General features: G+C 37.0%; 1 protein-coding gene across 6 annotated transcripts in view; it reads right to left on the bottom strand.

Moving 5' to 3' along the window:
- Positions 1-13,462: 13,462 nt before the first annotated feature.
- LOC138306026 (ADP-ribosylation factor GTPase-activating protein 2-like) overlaps positions 13,463-24,279 on the bottom strand; it is a 35,320-nt gene continuing 24,503 nt past the window's right edge. For all 6 annotated transcript variants that reach the window (XM_069246357.1, XM_069246365.1, XM_069246346.1 and 3 more), the window contains one exon: positions 13,463-19,216. Coding sequence is in view for 4 of the 6 variants with exons in the window: in XM_069246346.1 (XP_069102447.1) it covers positions 19,199-19,216 (18 nt within the window). In the remaining 2 variants the exon portion in view is untranslated. The remainder of the gene's footprint in view (positions 19,217-24,279) is intronic.

Below are 24,279 nucleotides of genomic sequence, written 5' to 3'. Positions count from 1 at the left end.
AGATTTCTTAGTTAATTACATTTCAAGCTTACTGACTGACCTAGAGAACACTCCAGTGATATCTGATGAAGCAGAGAACTAACTCTTTTGGACCTCCTGGTTCTAGCAGGAACAGCTGTTTGTTTGGAGATATCCTTAGTATGGCTTTATAGATTCGAGACAGTACTTTGCTACAAAGAAATATTTATGGATTGATAAAAATAGCATATTATGGCATGTCTAGCACAGTGGATGCAGGTGTCGTTGGTTTACAGAAAGTGCTAGGGCACTAAAAAGTAAAAACCTGTGTCTCCATTGTATTGGCCATTGGTATAAAGATATTGTTAGGATCTTATAATTGAATTATCAATTTTATCTGATGTGAACATTGGAGATAACCATGGGATGATTCCTGTAAATACCACTACTGCCACAATATACAGAATCACACCCCAGAGCACAATATCTATACAAGTTTTTTTTTTTTTCTTTTCCCCTTTTATTAGATCCCATGATTGTAGATGCCCCGGGATCTCGAGAGACTAATAAAAACATAGCTATTTTATGGAAATTATCAATGAAAGTCAATGATCCTTCACTGTATTTTTGTAGGCCTGATCTGGACTACACATGCAACGCAAGTACTGGCATTGGTGTCCCTTATGGTGACGGGGTGACCCATGTGTATGTATCAGTAGAAACTGATATATGCAAAAATACAAAGGACAATACAATACATAACTATAGCAGATTGCATGTCATTGACCGAGATCAATGTTACCAAATGTAAATAGGATAGCTTTGTGTTATATATGATACCGAAGCAACAAAACTTTGGCACCAAATCAAAATTAACTCCTATCTAAATATTGCCAGTGTCCACTAGTAAACTGGTAGTTATCTGTAAGGTGAAAGGGACTTATTTTACTCCACCAACATTTAGTCTCTCACCTAACTCTGAATGGTCCTATGTCCAGAATAGTGATACAGTCCGAATGTAGTTCACGCCATGTCCAGAATAGTGATATAGTCCCAATGTAGTTCACACCATGTCCAGAATAGTGATACAGTCCCAAAGTAGTTCATGCCATGTCCAGAATAGTGATACAGTCCCAATGTAGTTCACGCCATGTCCAGAATGTAGTTCACACTATGTCCAGAATAGTGATACAGTCCCAATGTAGTTCACACCATGTCCAGAATAGTGATACAGTCCCAATGTAGTTCACACCATGTCCAGAATAGTGATACAGTCCCAATGTAGTTCACGCCATGTCCAGAATAGTGATACAGTCCCAATGTAGTTCACACCATGTCCAGAATAGTGATACAGTCCCAATGTAGTTCACACCATGTCCAGAATAGTGATACAGCCCCAATGTAGTTCACGCCATGTCCAGAATAGTGATACAGTCCCAATGTAGTTCACCCATGTCCAGAATAGTGATACAGTCCCAATGTAGTTCACACCATGTCCAGAATAGTGATACAGCCCCAATGTAGTTCACGCATGTCCAGAATAGTGATACAGTCCAATGTAGTTCACGCCATGTCCAGAATAGTGATACAGTCCCAATGTAGTTCACGCCATGTCCAGAATAGTGATACAGTCCCAATGTAGTTCATGCCATGTCCAGAATAGTGATACAGTCCCAATGTAGTTCACACCATGTCCAGAATAGTGATACAGTCCCAATGTAGTTCACACCATGTCCAGAATAGTGATACAGTCCCAATGTAGTTCACACCATGTCCAGAATAGTGATACAGTCCCAATGTAGTTCATGCCATGTCCAGAATAGTGATACAGTCCCAATGTAGTTCATGCCATGTCCAGAATAGTGATACAGTCCCAATGTAGTTCACACCATGTCCAGAATAGTGATACAGCCCCAATGTAGTTCACGCCATGTCCAGAATAGTGATACAGTCCCAATGTAGTTCATGCCATGTCCAGAATAGTGATACAGTCCCAATGTAGTTCATGCCATGTCCAGAATAGTGATACAGTCCAATGTAGTTCACCCATGTCCAGAATAGTGATACAGTCCCAATGTAGTTCACCATGTCAAATAGTGATACAGTCCAATGTAGTTCACAGTCCAGAATAGTGATACAGTTCCAATGTAGTTCATGCCATGTCCAGAATAGTGATACAGTCAATGTAGTTCACACATGTCCAGAATAGTGATACAGTCCCAATGTAGTTCACACCATGTCCAGAATAGTGATACAGTCCCAATGTAGTTCATGCCATGTCCAGAATAGTGATACAGTCCCAATGTAGTTCACACCATGTCCAGAATAGTGATACAGTTCCAATGTAGTTCATGCCATGTCCAGAATAGTGATACAGTCCCAATGTAGTTCACACCATGTCCAGAATAGTGATACAGTCCCAATGTAGTTCATGCCATGTCCAGAATAGTGATACAGTCCCAATGTAGTTCACACCATGTCCAGAATAGTGATACAGTCCCAATGTAGTTCATGCCATGTCCAGAATAGTGATACAGTTCCAATGTAGTTCATGCCATGTCCAGAATAGTGATACAGTCCCAATGTAGTTCACACCATGTCCAGAATAGTGATACAGTTCCAATGTAGTTCATGCCATGTCCAGAATAGTGATACAGTTCCAATGTAGTTCATGCCATGTCCAGAATAGTGATACAGTTCCCAATGTAGTTCACCATGTCCAGAATAGTGATACAGTCCCAATGTAGTTCACACCATGTCCAGAATAGTGATACAGTCCCAATGTAGTTCACACCATGTCCAGAATAGTGATACAGTCCCAATGTAGTTCACACCCATGTCCAGAATAGTGATACAGTTCCAATGTAGTTCATGCCATGTCCAGAATAGTGATACAGTCCCAATGTAGTTCACACCATGTCCAGAATAGTGATACAGTCCCAATGTAGTTCACCATGTCCAGAATAGTGATACAGTTCCATGTAGTTCATGCCATGTCCAGAATAGTGATACAGTCCCAATGTAGTTCACACTATGTCCAGAATAGTGATACAGTCCCAACGTAGTTCACACCATGTCCAGAATAGTGATACAGTCCCAATGTAGTTCACACCATGTCCAGAATAGTGATACAGTCCCAACGTAGTTCACACCATGTCCAGAATAGTGATACAGTCCCAATGTAGTTCACACCATGTCCAGAATATTGATACAGTTCCAATGTAGTTCATGCCATGTCCAGAATAGTGATACAGTTCCAATGTAGTTCATGCCATGTCCAAAATAGTGATACAGTCCCAATGTAGTTCACACCATGTCCAGAATAGTGATACAGTTCCAATGTAGTTCATGCCATGTCCAGAATAGTGATATAGTCCCAATGTAGTTCACACCATGTCCAGAATAGTGATACAGTCCCAATGTAGTTCACACCATGTCCAGAATAGTGATACAGTCCCAATGTAGTTCATGCCATGTCCAGAATAGTGATACAGTCCCAATGTAGTTCAACCATGTCCAGAATAGTGATACAGTCCCAATGTAGTTCATGCCATGTCCAGAATAGTGATACAGTTCCAACAGTTCACACCATGTCCAGAATAGTGATACAGTCCCAATGTAGTTCACACCATGTCCAGAATAGTGATACAGTCCCAATGTAGTTCACACCATGTCCAGAATAGTGATACAGTCCCAACGTAGTTCACACCATGTCCAGAATAGTGATACAGTCCCAATGTAGTTCACACCATGTCCAGAATAGTGATACAGTCCCAATGTAGTTCATGCCATGTCCAGAATAGTGATACAGTTCCAATGTAGTTCATGCCATGTCCAGAATAGTGATACAGTCCCAATGTAGTTCACACCATGTCCAGAATAGTGATACAGTCCCAATGTAGTTCACACCATGTCCAGAATAGTGATACAGTTCCAACGTAGTTCACACCATGTCCAGAATAGTGATACAGTCCCAATGTAGTTCACACCATGTCCAGAATAGTGATACAGTCCCAATGTAGTTCACACCATGTCCAGAATAGTGATACAGTCCCAATGTAGTTCATGCCATGTCCAGAATAGTGATACAGTCCCAATGTAGTTCACACCATGTCCAGAATAGTGATACAGTCCCAACGTAGTTCACACCATGTCCAGAATAGTGATACAGTCCCAATGTAGTTCACACATGTCCAGAATAGTGATACAGTCCCAATGTAGTTCATGCCATGTCCAGAATAGTGATACAGTCCCAATGTAGTTCACACCATGTCCAGAATAGTGATACAGTCCCAATGTAGTTCACACCATGTCCAGAATAGTGATACAGTCCCAATGTAGTTCACACCATGTCCAGAATAGTGATACAGTCCCAATGTAGTTCATGCCATGTCCAGAATAGTGATACAGTCCCAATGTAGTTCACACCATGTCCAGAATAGTGATACAGTCCCAATGTAGTTCACACCATGTCCAGAATAGTGATACAGTCCCAATGTAGTTCACACCATGTCCAGAATAGTGATACAGTCCCAATGTAGTTCACACCATGTCCAGAATAGTGATACAGTCCCAAAGTAGTTCATGCCATGTCCAGAATAGTGATACAGTCCCAATGTAGTTCACACCATGTCCAGAATAGTGATACAGTCCCAACGTAGTTCACACCATGTCCAGAATAGTGATACAGTCCTGATGTAGTTCATGCCATGTCCAGAATAGTGATACAGTCCCAATGTAGTTCACACCATGTCCAGAATAGTGATACAGTCCCAATGTAGTTCACACCATGTCCAGAATAGTGATACAGTCCCAACGTAGTTCACACCATGTCCAGAATAGTGATACAGTCCCAATGTAGTTCAAACCATGTCCAGAATAGTGATACAGTCCCAATGTAGTTCATGCCATGTCCAGAATATTGATACAGTTCCAACGTAGTTCACACCATGTCCAGAATAGTGATACAGTTCCAATGTAGTTCACACCATGTCTAGAATAGTGATACAGTCCCAACATAGTTCACACCATGTCCAGAATAGTGATACAATCCTGATGTAGTTCATGCCATGTCCAGAATAGTGATACAGTCCCAATGTAGTTCACACCATGTCCAGAATAGTGATACAGTCCCAATGTAGTTCATGCCATGTCCAGAATATTGATACAGTTCCAACGTAGTTCACACCATGTCCAGAATAGTGATACAGTCCCAATGTAGTTCACACCATGTCCAGAATAGTGATACAGTCCCAATGTAGTTCATGCCATGTCCAGAATATTGATACAGTTCCAACGTAGTTCACACCATGTCCAGAATAGTGATACAGTTCCAATGTAGTTCACACCATGTCTAGAATAGTGATACAGTCCCAACATAGTTCACACCATGTCCAGAATAGTGATACAGTCCTGATGTAGTTCATGCCATGTCCAGAATAGTGATACAGTCCCAACATAGTTCACACCATGTCCAGAATAGTGATACAGTCCCAATGTAGTTCATGCCATGTCCAGAATAGTGATACAGTCCCAATGTAGTTCACACCATGTCCAGAATAGTGATACAGTCCCAATGTAGTTCACACCATGTCCAGAATAGTGATACAGTCCCAATGTAGTTCACACCATGTCCAGAATAGTGATACAGTCCCAATGTAGTTCACACCATGTCCAGAATAGTGATACAGTCCCAACGTAGTTCACACCATGTCCAGAATAGTGATACAGTAGTTCACACCATGTCCAGAATAGTGATACAGTCCTGATGTAGTTCATGCCATGTCCAGAATAGTGATACAGTCCTGATGTAGTTCATGCCATGTCCAGAATAGTGATACAGTCCCAATGTAGTTCACACCATGTCCAGAATAGTGATACAGTTCCAATGTAGTTCACACCATGTCCAGAATAGTGATACAGTCCCAATGTAGTTCACACTATGTCCAGAATAGTGATACAGTCCCAATGTAGTTCACACCATGTCCAGAATAGTGATACAGTCCCAAAGTAGTTCATGCCATGTCCAGAATAGTGTTCATGCCATGTCCAGAATAGTGATACAGTCCCAATGTAGTTCACACCATGTCCAGAATAGTGATACAGTCCCAACGTAGTTCACACCATGTCCAGAATAGTGATACAGTCCTGATGTAGTTCATGCCATGTCCAGAATAGTGATACAGTCCCAATGTAGTTCACACCATGTCCAGAATAGTGATACAGTCCCAATGTAGTTCACACCATGTCCAGAATAGTGATACAGTTCCAATGTAGGTTCACACTATGTCCAGAATAGTGATACAGTCCCAATGTAGTTCACACTATGTCCAGAATAGTGATACAGTCCCACTGTAGTTCATTCCATGTCCAGAATAGTGATATAGTCCCAATGTAGTTCACGACATGTCCAGAATAGTGATACAGTCCCAAAGTAGTTCATGCCATGTCCAGAATAGTGATACAGTCCCAATGTAGTTCATGCCATGTCCAGAATACAATTACCTAAATCAAACATCAATATTCTTCTTTTAAAACACAGAACTTTATAAGAAGGTTTTACATGAATCGCACGGTAGAACATAAATTAATGACTATTCCAACAAAGTATTGAGGCATGTCTTAATAATAAAGATGGAACAGTTCGACTTCATAATGATACACATTTATACTGCTATCTCTTTGTAAAGGGTTACTAATCTGTTGTGGTGCGAGGGAGTTTATCAGTGTGAGCTAGAAAACAGTTCAACATTTTCTTTGAATAAAGATGATTCAATTTTTTTGCCCGAATCAGGATTGTGTTTGGCTCGTGTCATGTGAAATAATTTCTATTAACTGCTTGATTACCATCACAAGTATGTTTACGACACTGACTGCTGCAGGAGCAGTGATATAAAGAGGCTAATGAGGAAATTTTATCGGAATGTTCCACAGAATATAAAAATCACATCAGCTTGGATCTAGACGTATTAAAATAACAATTACAAAGTTTTCATAACATTTCTTCCTTGACACAATAAAGTTGGTCTACAAATATTATCTGAAGATGCATGTACATGAATATCGGTTCAAGCCGTCATACAAAATACCCTCTATTTCTATATGGTAACCTCATCTGCTATATAACAAGCAGCCGCAGTACAATAACACATTCATCTATACTATCATTTTGTCCTGTTTCAAAGGTACAAGAGACGACAGATTGTTGGAATGTAACTGTTCCATCACACAAATGTACGTCTTGTAAACATTAACAACGTACCTTATGGCAAGAATGAAAAATCATTTCAGTTCAAGATATTATGGAAATGAATTGGACAAGGGGAAGTAACCAAAACCAGAGATTTAGATTTAACATCTACTCTGCTAAAACATTCAATGAAGAAGTCCCAAAAACATTTAGATCATGTAAAAATTTTCAAGAAACTTGTTTTCTCTATTTTTATCACAGATCCTCTATAGACAGTTTAATTTCATATGTACACGCAAATTGAAAACATGTTTTGATATTGGCATTTGTCATGTTTATTATGCCAAAAATGTTATGTACAATACTGTTCAAAAAATGACTTTAAAACATGCATACTGAACATGCAGAACATGTTACCCAGAAATAAAGAATTTATTGAAAATTAAAGATTTGAGAGTGGCCGTTTTGTCCAATCTTTATTTCTTTGTTCATTCTGTATTTCTGGGTCACAGGTCTACCATACCTGAGATTGTGGTGATAAAACACACATCATTGGTCTATATCTTGTTCTTAAAATGTGAAGTAAAGCTGTTCCATGGGAATTAGTAAGAAGAAACATTTGATCACATTACAATCTTTGTCTCTTTTGATTTGATGGATGACTGACAGAAATCTACATCTCCATGACAATATTCTCCTGGGAATCAAAGATGATGGATATCTGTTCGATTGTCATTAAGACAAGACAGCATTCTGGTATTTCACATTCTCCAGCATTAAAATAAGGATTCATATCTTAGAGATCTATGATAAAAACAAAGTTCAAAGGATTTCTATTGTCTTAAACTATTTTCATCATTTGGTCTTTTATTACTATCACCTTTCTCAGTAAAATTATTTCTTCTATATAATCTTACAAAAGTAACAACCAGCTGATATGTTTTACATTGTAGTGTTGAAAAATATAGGGAAGTTTTTGAGTCAATCTCTATCGTATGGGATAAGAAGTTACATGTACATTAATTAAGGTATTTATTGGTTTTGTTGTCGACGACCCCATGACTATGATATCTGTGTCAGGTATTAGTCGCCATAACACAGGATGCTTAATTGCTTCTCAGAAGTTACAAGTTTCTTGTGATTTATCTAGAGCTTCTTAAACGACCATTAATAAAGATTACAATTGTTGTGATTTCATTAATCCAATTTGTATTTATAGAAACAATTTGTCATGCTATTACCTTTTAAGAATTACAGTACAATTACATGAACTGGTTTTGTATGTGTATAGTAGAGTATGACGAAATTCTGTAAATGAATAAATAACTTGTAGCAATGGCAATTAAAGAGAAAATCATTTGGTTATAATGTATACTTGTCTGACGGTGGTGTGGGTCTCCTTCCGATTCTTGGTCAATATATTCATAAAAGGACCAGTTTAAATTCCATTTTATTCATTCCGTGTGAACTGAATTGATAAATGGAGTATCTTTTTTTTATACATAACATTCATCTAAAACTAGATCAAATCAAATTATGATTATTGAATTTTACAAAATCAGAAGATTTAGTTTAGAAAACATTTGAAACATTATTACAAAACCAGGACGTTTAAAGGTTTCCCCAGAGGCTGTATGAATAGTGTCGGTACTCGTGTCTCGCATCGTTATCTTTCATCTCCAATTAACAAATCTATTTTATGATCTGTTTTAATGAATTTCATTCCGCTAACGTAACAGCAGCTGTAATTACTTACCTCCCGGTGGACAGCCACAGGAAGCAGGTGTAGAATACTACTAATTGTTACTGTGTTAGTTAGGAGTGCATCAACAAAACATTGAAAAAATATAGTCGCAATAATGGATAACACTACATTTTCTTTTGCATGACTCAAGTTGAAAAAGAAAAACATCTAATTGTAGAAGGGAATTTGTGACCAAGGTATCAAACAGTAACAGAAAAAGCAAACAATTCCATCCTTTCCGGCATATAGCAGTATGATTGAATCACTCAGCATGTAGTTGCAGCAGATACATTTTAAAAGCCAAAATAAGGTCTCATATTCCCTTAATGAAACCCTTAATTAGATTTTTATTCCCTCATCATATGACAGAACAATTCTGCTGGGAGGATTTACCAAAACATTTCTACTCACATATAGTGTTATTTGAAAAGTCAATGTATCATTACTTTTGTTGTTTTTGCCTCCTCCATATAGATGACCATATTTCTCGATTCTTGTCTCATTTCTGTTGTTAACATGGTTTGTTACAGCAAGTTACATAGACATTAACCACATAGGATGCCAAAGTCAACAAGAATCAAGACTACAGTACTTGGCAAGTCAAACCCTTGGATATAAACCAGTACAGCTTCCAATTAAAGTTGGGCGAGTTAGGCATCTTAAATCTTTCCTAGGACTACAGTAAGATTCTCAGCTACAACAGATCACCTTGCTAGTAGTGTACTAACGAGCATTCTAAGCAGGTAATAGCTGTTAAAGGCTTGTTGTTCCCAATATGAATTTTGTGACTTTTCAACTTCTGAGGAGGAAACCAACTGCACTAGTGTTAGAAGATTGATGACGTCATCCACAATGCACAACACCGTTACATTTTAATATTTACCTCTAATTCCCCTATACAAGTTCTGTTCTTCTTCCCCCAAGGATGTTTGTGGCCAAATTTGGTCACATTCCATGCAGAACTCTAGGACAAGTAGCAATTCATAGGATTTACCTTTATTTCCCCTATTGCCCCCCCCCCCCCCCCCCACACACACACACACTCGGCACTGCCCCGCCCCTCCTGCCCCCAGGGGGTCAGAGCCAAAATTTATACACGTTCTGTTCCCCTTCCTCCACTGATGTTTTTGGCCAAATTTGGTTACAATCCATGCAGAACTCTATTTTGACTAAAATTTCAAAAATCTTCTTCTCCACCCACAGATATGGTTGAATCAAATACTATTCATGGATAGAAAGGTCTCAAGGCCCTCTACAAAAATTGTGAATATATGACCCTGAGGTCTTTGGGGGTTAAGTTTACTATAGTTTATATAGGAAAAACATTTTTGAGCATTATTTGGTCATTTGTATTAAGAAATTAATCAAACATCGTCAGAAATATCCCTATGAAATGGCCATTGAATCCTATTTACAAATTTTACTATAACTGACACCCACGGGCCTTAAGGGCGGGGCCAAAAGAGGTCAAATTAGCTGAAATTTCAAAAATCTTCTGAAATTCTGGAACTGGTAGAATCAAATACTCTTCACAGATGGAAAGGTCTTAATGTCCTATACAAAAATTATGTATTATATAACCCTGAGTATCAAGTTTCTCCCTGGGGAGGGGGTCAAGTTTACTATAGTTTATATAGGAAAAATACATTTATGAACATTATTTGCTTAGTTTTCATAGGATATTAGTCAAACTGGATTAGAATTATTAACCTGAAATAGCATATATTCAAAATCCATATTGGTCCTGGCCGACACCCAGGGCCCAGAGGGGTCAAAATGGCTAAAATTTCAAAAATCTTCTTCTGAATTCACAGATTTGATTGAAACAGATACTCTTCATAGATTGAAAGGTTTTAAGGCTCTTTACAAGAATTGTGAATTTCATGGCCCTGGGGTCTCAGGTTTCCCCCTGGGAGGGGGTTAAGTTGACTATAGCTTATGTAGGGAAAACACATTTTTAAGCATTATTTGGTCATTTGAAATAGGAAATCAGTCAAATGTTATCAGAATTATCCCTATGAAATGGCCAATGAATTCTATTAACAAATTGTCCATGACTAACGCCCAGGGGCCTTAGGGGTGGGGCCATAAGGGGTCAAATAGGCTAAAATTTTAAAATTCTTCTTCTGAAATTCTGGAACTGGTAGAATCAAATTCTCTTCACAGATGGAAAGGTCTTAAGGTCCTTTAAAAAAATTGTGAATTATATGACCCTTTAGTTTACTATAGTTCATTTATGAACTTTATTTGCTTAGTTTTCATAGTAAATTAGTCAAACTGGGTTAGAATTATTAGCTGGAGGTAGCATTTTAACATCTTATCAATATTGGTCCTAGCTGACCTTTAGGGGCCAGAGGGGTGGGGCCATAAGGGGTCAAAATGGCTAAAATTTCAAAAATCTTCTGAATTCACAGATTTGATTGAACCAAATAATTTGCATAGATTAAAAAGTCAAATTTATAAGATCATGACTGACTTCAAGGGCCTGATGGGCCAATAAATAGTGTTTATATGTCTTTGTTTTATTCTGTATCCAAACTCAGGTCTACGTTAAGGCCTATGGGCCTCTTGTTTCCTCTATTGGACCCCGCCCCTCCTGCCCCCAGGGGGTCAGAGCCAAAATTTATACAAGTTCTGTTCCCCTTCCCCCAAGAATGTTTGTGGCCAAATTTGGTTACAATCCATGCAGAACTCAATGACTAGTAGCGATTTAAAGGAAATGTTGGCGGACGACGGAGGCCGCGCCATGACATAAGCTCATCGGCCCTTTGGGCCAGATGAGCTATAAATTCAAAAGGCCCCAGGGGCCTGTGCTAGTTATGATTTAATGATGCCTTCCTGAGGTGTACACCAGGGTTCCTTTTTAGGTCCAAACCTATATCAAATTAATGTTCAATTTCGTAAAACGATATCATATTCTGAAAAGTATATATAACTGCAAATTTTAACTGAATATGTGTTTTAAAAAATTAAATAATTAAATCATTTATACAAAATTTGTTCACATTCCCCCTAAGATGCTTCTGACTAAATTTGGTCAAAATCCAAGACTTGTAGCGTTTTGAGTTCCCCTATTGGGCCCCGCCTCTCCAGTCTCTGGATCAGAATTACCATTTATACAAAATCTGCTCCCCTTCCCATAAAAATACTTAGACCAAATCTTGTTGAAATTCTTTCGAAACTTAAAGACAAGTAGCATTTTGAAGTAGTTTTCCTCTATTTCCCCTATTGGGCCCTGCCCCTCCTGCCCCAGTGGGGTCAGAGCCCTCATTGATACATAAGCTGTTCACATTTTCCGAAAGATGTTTCTCACCAAATCTGGTCAAAATTCAATAAAAACGTTTAGACTAGTAGCATTTTGAAGGAAATTTCCTCCATTTCCCCTATTAGGCCCTGCCCCAGGGGATCAGAGCCATCATTTATACAAAATCTGTTCAAATTCCCCCAAAGATGTTTCTGACCAAATTTGGTCAAAATCCAATGAGTACTTTATGACTAGTAGCTTCATCCGGGTAGTTTCTAGATGTAATGTACTACTGTTTATGTTTCTTAAGAGAGGTTCCGGGTAAAAAAGATATAGGGGCTTCAGGACGAATCCTTTGCTCTGGTTTTTGTATCATTTATAACAGATTAACACATGATTAAAGGTAAACCAGCATTAATAGAATGTTATCAAGTATTTCTTAATCATCACTTAATCTCTGTTTCTTGTGTATAATTTATACGGAGACGTGTCTGACAGTTGTTTAGTTACTTACAATAAATACAGTTGATTACTGCTCAACATTTTCAATATTTTTAATGATAAACAAATTATTGAAATCTACTATGTAAGTCTGTCCCCTTCCTAGCCAAAGTTTGAACATATCTGAAATACATGTATGTACATGTACGGTAATAGTAAAACTTGTTACTCTGAATAACCACACAAGCTCAGCACGAGAAAGCATAGTAGAACTCGTAAACGATAGTTACACAATATACTGTGTGGTTTGAGTGTTTTGTTACATTTCGTTTTTAAATAAATTGTACATGTATCCTGCTACCTAGCTTTTTTTGTTGTGGGAAGACCGATGATAACCTGGTATGGGCAATTGAAACAGAATATTTTTCAGAAGTACAATTTGGATAGAAACAGTAATATTCATATAATAAAACAACTGATGCCCCCGTGATGGAGCGACATGATGATTTGCCCATCCTCAAGTCGTCATGTCACCCTTGGACTATGCCCTCTGGTGAAATAACAACTCTCGGGTGGATAAATCGTCATGTCGCTCCATTATGGGGCATCACTTGTATATTGATAAATATAGGGAAATAAAAGTAAGGGCTATTTTTTCACTTTTTAGATTTTTTTCCCCAATGGCTCCCTCACTTCCAGTTATTGTACACATTTTTGTATTTGCAAACTACATAATAGCAAGTGGTTATAGTGAAAATTTCAGAAATATCGGAGACCGGAAATTTGACATTTCAAGGTCAAATTTTGCGAATTTGGTTGATAAAAATACACAGTGACTGGTTCTATTAGAACAAGGTCATGTATAGTGTAACAACAACAAAAAGCATTATTATGTAGAAAGTTTTATTTTACCATGTAACAGATATTCTCCATCTTCACCATCTTACAAGGATTACACAGCTGTCTGGTCAGTACCAAGCATCACCACTATATACCCATCTATGTACAGAAATAAAGCTTTGGTCAGTTCTGGCCAGGCAGCAAACTCGGTATAAACCTAACTATCACTTATGGACAGGCCGAGTAACGGTCATTATAGTAAAAACTACAGGACAGTTATACTGGTAGTATACGTTATAGTCTATAACATGGTAAGGTAGCATACGTTATAGTCTATAACATGGTAAGGTAGCATACGTTATAGTCTATAACATGGTAAGGTAGCATACGTTATAGTCTATAACATGGTAAGGCAGCATACGTTATAGTCTATAACATGGCAAGGTATCTATAACCCAGTGGGCACATAACGTCCGGACAACATTTTGGCAACGTTTTATTTAGGTTGCGACGTCGGGGACATTCTGACAATGTTGTGAGAACGTTTTTCTCCAAACGTCCTCACGACATTAGCACTTGACGTCCTGAGAATGTTTTTATATGGTTAGGAAAAAAACTTTGACAATTATTTAATATATTTCAAAAAGTATTATTGTTGGAAACAACTTTTAGAGGAAGCGAATGAATCTATTCAAATAATGATACATACAAGTAGGCCTTATATTTTTTTCAATAATTATTAACTTATAAAAAAATACTTAATCATTTTTTGTACTTTTAAATAGATTTATTTTTTTAATTACAAATACTATAGGTATTAATTGAATAGATGAAAACAAAACAAAAAGTATAATTATAAATACCAAGTTTACATACCGATTATTACGTCAAATATGTAAACTACCGAGTTATGATAAAAGAGTTGTGTTGCCTCCCTTTCATTTTAAAGTTTATCCGCTAGGGGTCGGTATTAACTATTTAAAACAAAAAAATAAAATCATTAGAATAAAGCGTCTTTTTATACCAATAAATTGTGATTTTATTTATATGACATTTTACATATTTTCCCCGCACACTACAGAAACTAGGAGTGGAAACTCGTAAAGATTTGTTTGGTGTTTGCGCGGTTATTTTCACTTCCGGTTCTTTGTTCATTCAAACTTTGTGTACACACGTGCTTCACACCGATAACATTTCTTAGCCTCGACAGCATCCAAACAGGATATATAACTTCCAGATATCGACAAAATATTTCAAGGTAAGTCTTTGTTGATTCGTATACAAACTTGTTTTTAAAAGAATGTGTTTATTATATTATATCGCGGTAAGTTATTTTATCTATATGTGTAGTCAGTATTTTGAGTATGTATACACATATACATTAACTTATAAAAATTCCCTGATGTGCCTGTATCCTATTTGTGTTTTTATTTATGTAATAACGTACCGGCACATGAAAAATATATCGTCTAAATCATTATATAGATTTTTAATATTTTATTCTGTTTTTCTTTTACAGATGAGAATGCTTACATAAGTACACACGGAAGTACGTGAAATGGCTCCTACACAAACAGTCTAGGTGGAAGTTGTTGCACGTATTTCATGCAGGATGAGCAGAAGACATTAAAATATTATATAAACACTATATTTTGTTGTTATTGTACTTCAAAATACTAGAATAATGAAAATAAACAACGTAACATACAAACGTTGTGAAAACATTATATGAAAACATTCGGCGGACGTTGTCAAAAAACGTTCCCCAAACTTTCATTTGCAACCTTTTTGCAACCTAAATGCAACGTTGCGATCGGACCTAATAAAAACGTCCTCCGGATGTTGTGTGCCCACTGGGAACTTATACATACCTTGCCATGTGCCTCAAATGTTATCTAATAATAGCATTGCATCAAGTTTCTGCAGTCTGCTTTCAAAATTTTGAATTTGTAAATAACATAAATCTAGTAATTTCTTTAGCTTATGCAATTGTAACGTATTATCATTATACTAGAGTAATGTCATTTAGAGCTGAAATGTTAAGTAAGGAACAACATATAAAATTTGGACAATTGCTACTATTAGACATTTGTTTTGAGTGTATCATTTCTCGACAGGTGGGAACTGCTGATACTATGTCCTATAACATGATGTAGTACATGTATATCATCTCGTACTAACAAAAACAGATCATTCAGGTTTCACCAGTAGTACCAATCAAAATGTCTCCCTGGTATTTCATTCGAATAACAAACATCGCTGTAAAAATGACAAATGTTCAGTATCATTTACTTCAGACACATTCATTTGAAAGCAACTAATATGAAGGAGACTTCAAAGTCATTTTTTATACATTTTTGTCACCAAAAGCTACAAGTTGCCCTTCACCTTTCTGAATATGGCATAAACACAACAAGGAATGATTCCCAAATACAGGAAAATTTTACATATCTTAACACATAAATATCATAAATGTCTTTGCAGATAATCAGAGTGAATTAAGTAACACATTTTTCCACATTTTTTGCCACCTTTTGAAGTAATCTCCCCAAATATAATAAAAGAAGTGATACCTAAGGCAGTGTGTAATATACATACATGGTACTTGGGGACTCTTAGACGAGTAAACAACAACCTAAATGATGCATCAACACATGACCTTGACCAAATGTCAAAGGTTGTGAGGTCATACAATCCATTAAGTAATTTAAAGGATTTGAAGATGAAATATGCATTTAATTCATAACCAACTATGACATACAGCACTGAACAAAACTATACAAATATGTGTCATGTATCTATATTATGTTTTATTTATGTGTCATTAGAAGTATCTATAAATATGCAGTAAGTTACTTTCATGTGCAAATTAAAGTGAAATATAATATTTATATATTATCTTGTCTTACAAAATAACAATGATTACATTTGGAATAAGTTTTAACATTTTCCACAAACTATAAGAACTGCCTTTGAAAGTCAGAATGTGGCCATGCTTAGTAACGGACATAATTCATGTGAAGTTTTTACCTATTTTCTGCATTAAGTAAGTTATACAATGAAAACGGCACTAACTGACAATATCTGACATTTCATAACTTCCACACAGGCAACCCATTAAAATTAAAAGAAAACCCCATGTTATTAAGTCGAACTAACCACTCAACAAGACCATACATCAGCCATGGATATATACCACACTGTCTTCTCTCACACATAGAAAGGATCACTTAGATTTCACAGCTCCCATAAACCTTCTTACATTATACATTATGCAAGAAACTGTTTATCTGCACACACATGCGGCCACAAAAGTGAAAATAATTGTTTTTCACTTTAAGGAAAATAGGAGAGAAATAAATAAAATACAAATCTGTCTACATATATGTATACCATGGCCCTATGTTTGTGTGCGAGTTCTGATGATATAACCTATTTAATACAATGTAGACAGAGAAGACCAAAGCCAGATCAAAAAAGTTCTGGACAATATGTCAGCAACCGTTCATTCATACATCACTTTACAGTCGTCCAAAGTCTCCAATTACTCTCTTCACTTTCAGTACCTCTGAAATCTGAATTTTCTATATCACTCTTTAAACACTCCTACAGTGCCACACACTCACAATTACACTCTAACAGTGATAAATAATATCTTATGATCTTGATATTTCTTGGCAATGATGACAACAAATTAGTTTCCTGTTTTACAGCTGGAGAGAATACTGCATTCTGTGTAGATATCAGAGAAGCACCGTATCTATACACATATAACTATACCTGTCTTTGCACGCTGCCCAATTACAATGCCTAGGAGTGCAGTTAATGACATGATCACTAACTACAACGCTGACCGGTAGTCGTCGTACTTTCAGATGGAAATAAACAGTATGTTAGAGGTGAAAGGTGGAATGGTGCTTCTAGTATTACTGATGTAGAATTACACAAGTTCATCAGTGATGGAGAGAAAGGCCGACAAGTATCTATATCAACACTGATCACAGACAGTACAGAGATAGCAACGACAGTCCAGGGCTACCAATGACAGTGAGTGCAGGGCTAGCGACGACAGTCGAGGGCTAGTGACGAAAGTCCATGGCTAGTAATGACAGTCCAGGGCTACCAATAACAGTGAGTCCGGGGCTAGCGACGACAGTCGAGGGCTAGTGATGACAGTCCAGGACTTGCAACGATAGTACAAAGCTAGCGATGATAGTCCAGGACTTGCAACGATAGTACAGGGCTAGTGACGACAGTCCTAGACTAGTGACCACAGTCCAGTGCTAGTGACGACAGTCCAGGGCTAGTGACCACAGTCCAGGGCTAGTGACGACAGTCCTGGGCTAGTGACGACAGTCCAGGGCTAGTGACGACAGTCCAGGGCTAGTGACCACAGTCCAGGGCTAGTGACCACAGTCCAGGGCTAGTGACGACAGTCCTAGACTAGTGACCACAGTCCAGGGCTAGTGACGACAGTCCTAGACTAGTGACCACAGTCCAGGGCTAGTGACCACAGTCCTGGACTAGTGACCACAGTCCAGGGCTAGTGACGACAGTCCTGGACTAGTGACCATAGTCCAGGGCTAGTGACGACAGTCCTGGGCTAGAGATGGCAGTCCAGGGCTAGTGACGACAGTCCTAGACTAGTGACCTCAGTCCAGGGCTAGTGACCACAGTCCTAGACTAGTGACGACAGTCCTGGGCTAGTTAGTCTCGGGCTAGTGACCACAATCCTGGGCTAGTGACCACAGTCCAGGGCTAGTGACCACAGTCCTGGGCTAGTGACCACAGTCCTGGACTAGTGACCACAGTCCAGGGCTAGTGACCACAGTCCTAGACTAGTGACCACAGTCCAGGGCTAGTGACCACAGTCCTGAGCTATTGACCACAGTCCAGGGCTAGTGACGACAGTCCTGGACTAGTGATGACAGTCCTGGGCTAGTGATGACAGTCCTGGGCTAGCGATGGCAGTCCAGGGCTAGTGACGACAGTCCTGGGCTAGTGACGACAGTCCTGGGCTAGCGATGGCAGTCCAGGGCTAGTGACGACAGTCCTAGACTAGTGACCACAGTCCAGGGCTAGTGACCACAGTCCTGGGCTAGTGACCACAGTCCTGGGCTAGTGACCACAGTCAAGGGCTAGTGACGACAGTCCTAGACTAGTCACCACAGTCCAGGGCTAGTGACCACAGTCCTGGACTAGTGACCACAGTCCAGGGCTAGTGACGACAGTCCTGGAGTAGTGACCACAGTCCTGGGCTAGTGACCACAGTCCTGGGCTAGTGACCACAGTCCTGGGCTAGTGACCACAGTCCTGGGCTAGTGATGACAGTCCTGGACTAGCGATGGCAGTCCAGGGCTTGTGACGACAGTCCTGGGCTAGCGATGGCAGTCCAGGGCTAGTGACGACAGTCCTGGGCTAGCGATGGCAGTCCAGGGCTAGTGACGACAGTCCTGGACTAGGGATGACAGTCCTGGGCTAGTGACGACAGTCCTGGGCTAGTGACGACAGTCCTGGGCTAGTGACGACAGTCCTGGGCTAGTGACGACAGTCCTGGGCTAGCGATGGCAGTCCAGGGCTAGTGACGACAGTCCTGGGCTAGTGACGACAGTCCTGGGCTAGTGACGACAGTCCTGGGCTAGTGACCACAGTCGATAGTTAACAATGACAGTTTAGGACCAAAAATGAATGTCTGTGCTGTCTTTATTAGATCTGATGCATCCTTGAACAGTAAAAACCAACTTTCACTGTAAAATCTGTAGAAATCATCTCCAGTTGGACATTAACTTCCGTATTTCTCCTGCAATTAAAGAACAAATTATTAATTAGGTAAAATTTATTTTGATTTCCCCAAAAAACTATTTACTTAAATTTCACATGAAGAATAAAAACAGAAATGGCTTTGACCAGATCTCACCATCTCATTGAGACTGAAGACCAGTTTAAGAGTTCATTGCAGAAGTGTTTTTGTTTTGTATTAACAAGTAAAAGTGTTAACTTAGACCTTAATCTTGGCCAAGGAAGCCTAATCGGATACACAATGAGCTTTCAGTACACATTAGTAAAAGATAAATAAGATTTTGAAGTCCCCCCCCCACCTCTTCAACAATAAATTAATAGACATGCCATACAAGATATATCTACATTAAATCTAGTCTAAATTATTCTGTCGTTCTATAAGGTTTTTTTTTTTTTAGCTTTGGGCCGATGAACATCAGAACTCTTTACTTCAAATAATCTCCTATAAACTGCAAGTATGAGAGATTGGCACACGGATTAGCATTTTTACAATTTTGAAATAGCTTTGTGTTTCATTTTCGTTGATACCCTGCATATGGATAAAAATGTCTTTCCATATATTCTCAAAATATACATTTCCTAACTGAACATTGAATAGAAGAATCTAAGTTTTTATACCTACCCATATATATCTACCTGTACACTTACCAGGTATTTATTATCCTCACTGTATAGATTATTAACTGATTTCTTTCTGCATATGCATTATGCATATAAAATTGAAATGGTGATCAGTATGCTGATCATATATTTACAGACAATACAGGGACATTCATATTCCGATGTTTATTCCCTCAAAAGCCCATATAAAAAGATGATAGAACACCATTATAATAATTATAATTACTGTGAATCTAGAGGGTTTAAAATGAGTGAATTGTATTGTAAGTGATTTAGTTTTATCTGTTGACTTCCACTGTTAAGGTGTTGAAGCGTTCACAGTATTCTTTTGACAAGTGTGGACTTAAATCTCAACATTATTAACAGAAGCTGCAATTACAACAACTTCACAGCATACTTGTGATCAAAATATTATAGAGCATACTTGTGATCAAAATATTATAGAGCTTATACTTTAATTGGTGATTATAATAACTTCAACCCAGAATGGCAAAAAATAGCAAAGCATTGTAATACAGATACAGCTCAAAGTTCAAAAATAAAAGCACTTTATCAGTTGATTATTAGTCATAATCTTACATGAATCATAAAAATGTTTCAGAATCAGTAACGTTGTGCTGCTATGCACACAGCATTACCACTCTAAAACAGTTTTACAGCAAGAGAAAGAAAACATTAGGTTGTTTATCTAGATTTACAGACTAAAATACTGGATATCTAGCTAAGTGTAAACAACTCATAAAAGTGATATATACATAATAATGTACTGTAAAGCTATATATATATATATATTTATATATAATAAATAAATGTTGAATATCCTTGTGATGGAATTTAAATAGAAAAAAAACGAAAACAAATCTGCCATCGATCTCTAACGTTTTCCCAGCTGTCGCTGTTCTTCAGGAGATGTTTATTATTGTTATATATATATAACTAGTCATTCGTTATTGTTTTTATTTCTTATAGACTTCGTCCGTAAGGATTTTTCTTAAAATAATATATATATATATATATATATAGTAGGGCAATGCGGTGGTTCAATACCGTCAATACCCTTTTACAACATTTAGCGATGAACATGAATGAGCTAAAAAAAACAGCGTGAAAAGCGCTAAAATAAAACTACCGCTAAAATAAGTAGGTTTACATTATACACTGTTAGAAAATACTACAAAGCAGGCCAACTGATAAAGAAAAAGTCATTACATTATTATGGGAGTGATAAGTTATGACAGACATGATAAAGTCATTACATTATACTAGGAGTGATAAGTTATGACAGACATGATAAAGTCATTACATTATACTAGGAGTGATAAGTTATGACAGACATGATAAAGTCATTACATTATACTAGGAGTGATAAGTTATGACAGACATGATAAAGTCATTACATTATACTAGGAGTGATAAGTTATGACAGACTATGATAAAGTCATTACATTATACTAGGAGTGTTAAGTTATGACAGACATGATAAAGTCATTACATTAATCAAACTAATTAATTAGTCAACCTAATAGTAAATATACTGATCCCAACATCAACGTGAATTTAAATACTTTAAATTTTCTGAGTAAAGGCCTTCACATAGGTAGTTGGAATATTAGACATTTGTTACCAAAAATTGATGAAATAACTTTTCTTTTACAACAGAATCACTCTATTCATGTGCTTGGTTTATGTGAAACTTTCCTATCAGATATTGTCAATGACACCTTAATAAACATTGAAGGATTTAATATGGAGAGACGAGATAGAACAAACCGAGTAGGTGGAGGTATTGTGACTTACATTAAAGAAAGTATACCATATACCAGAAGAAGTGATCTAGAAGAAGAAGCAATAGAATGTATTTGGCTACAAATTAATCCTAGCCATAGTAAAAGTGTTCTGATTTGCCACCTTTATAGACCTCCTAGCAGTAATGTGTCCTGGATTGATGTATTTGATCATATGATGGATAAAGCAACAAGTGAAGATCTTGAAGTACTTATCATGGGAGATTTTAAATACTGCTAAATACAGCCAATACTCCAAATATAAAATGGGAAAATGTGATATCAGAACATAACCTTACTCAACTCGTGAACCAACCAACTCGAGTCACTGAAAATACTAGTACTCTGATCGATCATATTTACTGCAGTAATCCTGATATCACTACAGATGTCATAGTGCCTAGCATAGCAATAAGTGACCATTATCCAGTGTGTATCACAGTAAAAACCAAATCGTCTAAACAAGCATCTTCATCACACAAAACAATATCATACAGGTGTTTTAAAGAATTCAATGAACATAATTTCTTATCAGACCTATCATCATCAACAATCAATGAAATTATCCTAATAGAAGACACAAATGAGGCTTTATCTCACCTAACCTCTTCAATTTTAGATACATTAAACAAGCATGCACCAATCAAATCTAAAAGAGTGAAAATACCCAAACAGCCTAGCTGGTATAATACCGAGATATCAAATGCAAGGAATCTCAGAGACAATTATCACAAAAATAAAGATATGGTTAACTACCGATTATGGAGAAACAAAACAAACACCTTAATATTGAAGTCAAAAAGTGAACTCTTTAAGAACGCAATTAAAAATAAAGTTTAACACTTTATGGAATCATTTAAGTAGCATGACGAAAACTGCAAACAAAAATCAATTACCAACAGAAATCTTCTGTGAAAATGAGCATATTACTGGTAAACAAAACATCCTAAATTATCTTAATAATCATTTTGTGAATATCTCTGACAATATTAAGAAAAAGCCATTCAATGAAAGTGATCATGCCCTTTTTCACAAACAGGTAAACAAAAAAGTAGGTAATAGCCCAGCTTTCTGTATTCCATTAATTAAAGTGGATGAAACTTATGATTACATAACTAGGCTTGATGCTACTAAAGCAGTGGGGAATGATGGAATAGGTCCTAAAATTCTTAAACTATGTAAAGACTTAATATCATCACATATTTCACATATAATTAATATTAGTGTGAATAAAAATATCTTCCCTAATATATTAAAGGAAGCTAGAGTAGTTACAATACATAAAGGCAAAGAAAAGGAAAATCCAAATAATTATAGACCAATTTCAATTTTACCAACTCTTTCAAAAATATTTGAAAAACATGTAACTAAGCATCTTTACAAATATCTGACCAAATATAACATACTGCATAGCTCTCAGTCAGGCTTTCGATCTCAGCACTCGTGTCAAACAGCTCTCATTAATCTGCTGGACACTTGGCTTAAAGGTATAGACAACAGTCAAATGATAGGAACGCTTTTTATAGATCTACAAAAAGCTTTTGACCTTGTTGATCACAAAATACTTCTTCATAAACTTAAACTTTTAAATGTATCAATGTCAAGTCTGCAGTGGTTTACATCTTATCTATCTGGCAGATTTCAATCTATACAATCAAATGGTATGTCATCCTCTCCTAAACTGATAAAAACAGGTGTACCTCAGGGCTCAATTCTTGGTCCACTTATGTTTCTTATTTATATTAATGATTTACAAATGTATGTAAAACAATGTAATGTTGATATGTATGCTGATGATACGACTATACACACAAAAGGCAGTACATTACCTGAAATTGAACAAAGCCTTCAAGAAGATATTAAAAACATTTTTAGGTGGTGCCAATTTAATAATATGAACATAAATTTACAAAAAACAAATAGTATGCTTATTGGGAGTAAGAGGAAAATAGCAGGAATGGATATCCATCTAGTAGTAAATGATACACATATCAATCATTCAAATTGTCAGAAAGTCTTAGGTATTTACATAGATAAATTTTTAAACTGGTCAGAACAAGTAAAAAAGGTAGCATCTAAGCTCTCAATAGCAATTGCATTACTACGAAAAATGAAAAGCTATCTACCAAGAGAAGCTAGGAAAATTTACTACAATTCCTACATTTTACCAATTTTAGATTATGCCGCTATAGTCTGGGGTAATGGTTTGACAAAACAACAAATAAATCATATTACAAAACTACAAAAGAAAGCTCTTAGAATAATGCTAGATAAACCAATACTTTCTGACAGTTTGGCCCTTTTTAAAGAAGCTTAAGCACTCCCTTTTGAACTCAGATTAAAATATCATACTGTAATTTTGGTTTATAAAGTACTGCATAATATGACACCGGATTATATATGTACTTTAATTGAAACTTGTCAAAATTCTTGCTTGTACAAACTCAGATCAGCTACAGAAAATAAACTCCTTTTACCTAAGTTACAATCAGAGACAATGAGGAAGTCATTCAGCTACTCTGGAGCTGTATCTTGGAATAATCTTCCACTTGATATAACACACTCCACATCCTTTGTAACTTTTAAGCAAAAGTTAAGAAATTATTTACTATCAAACTTGATAATCTAAATGAATTATTTATTTACATTATGCTCAATA

This window comes from Argopecten irradians, chromosome 1 (assembly GCF_041381155.1).
Source record: "Argopecten irradians isolate NY chromosome 1, Ai_NY, whole genome shotgun sequence".
Classification (NCBI taxonomy): Eukaryota; Metazoa; Mollusca; class Bivalvia; order Pectinida; family Pectinidae; genus Argopecten; species Argopecten irradians.
This window is presented reverse-complemented; position numbering and strand designations above follow the sequence as displayed.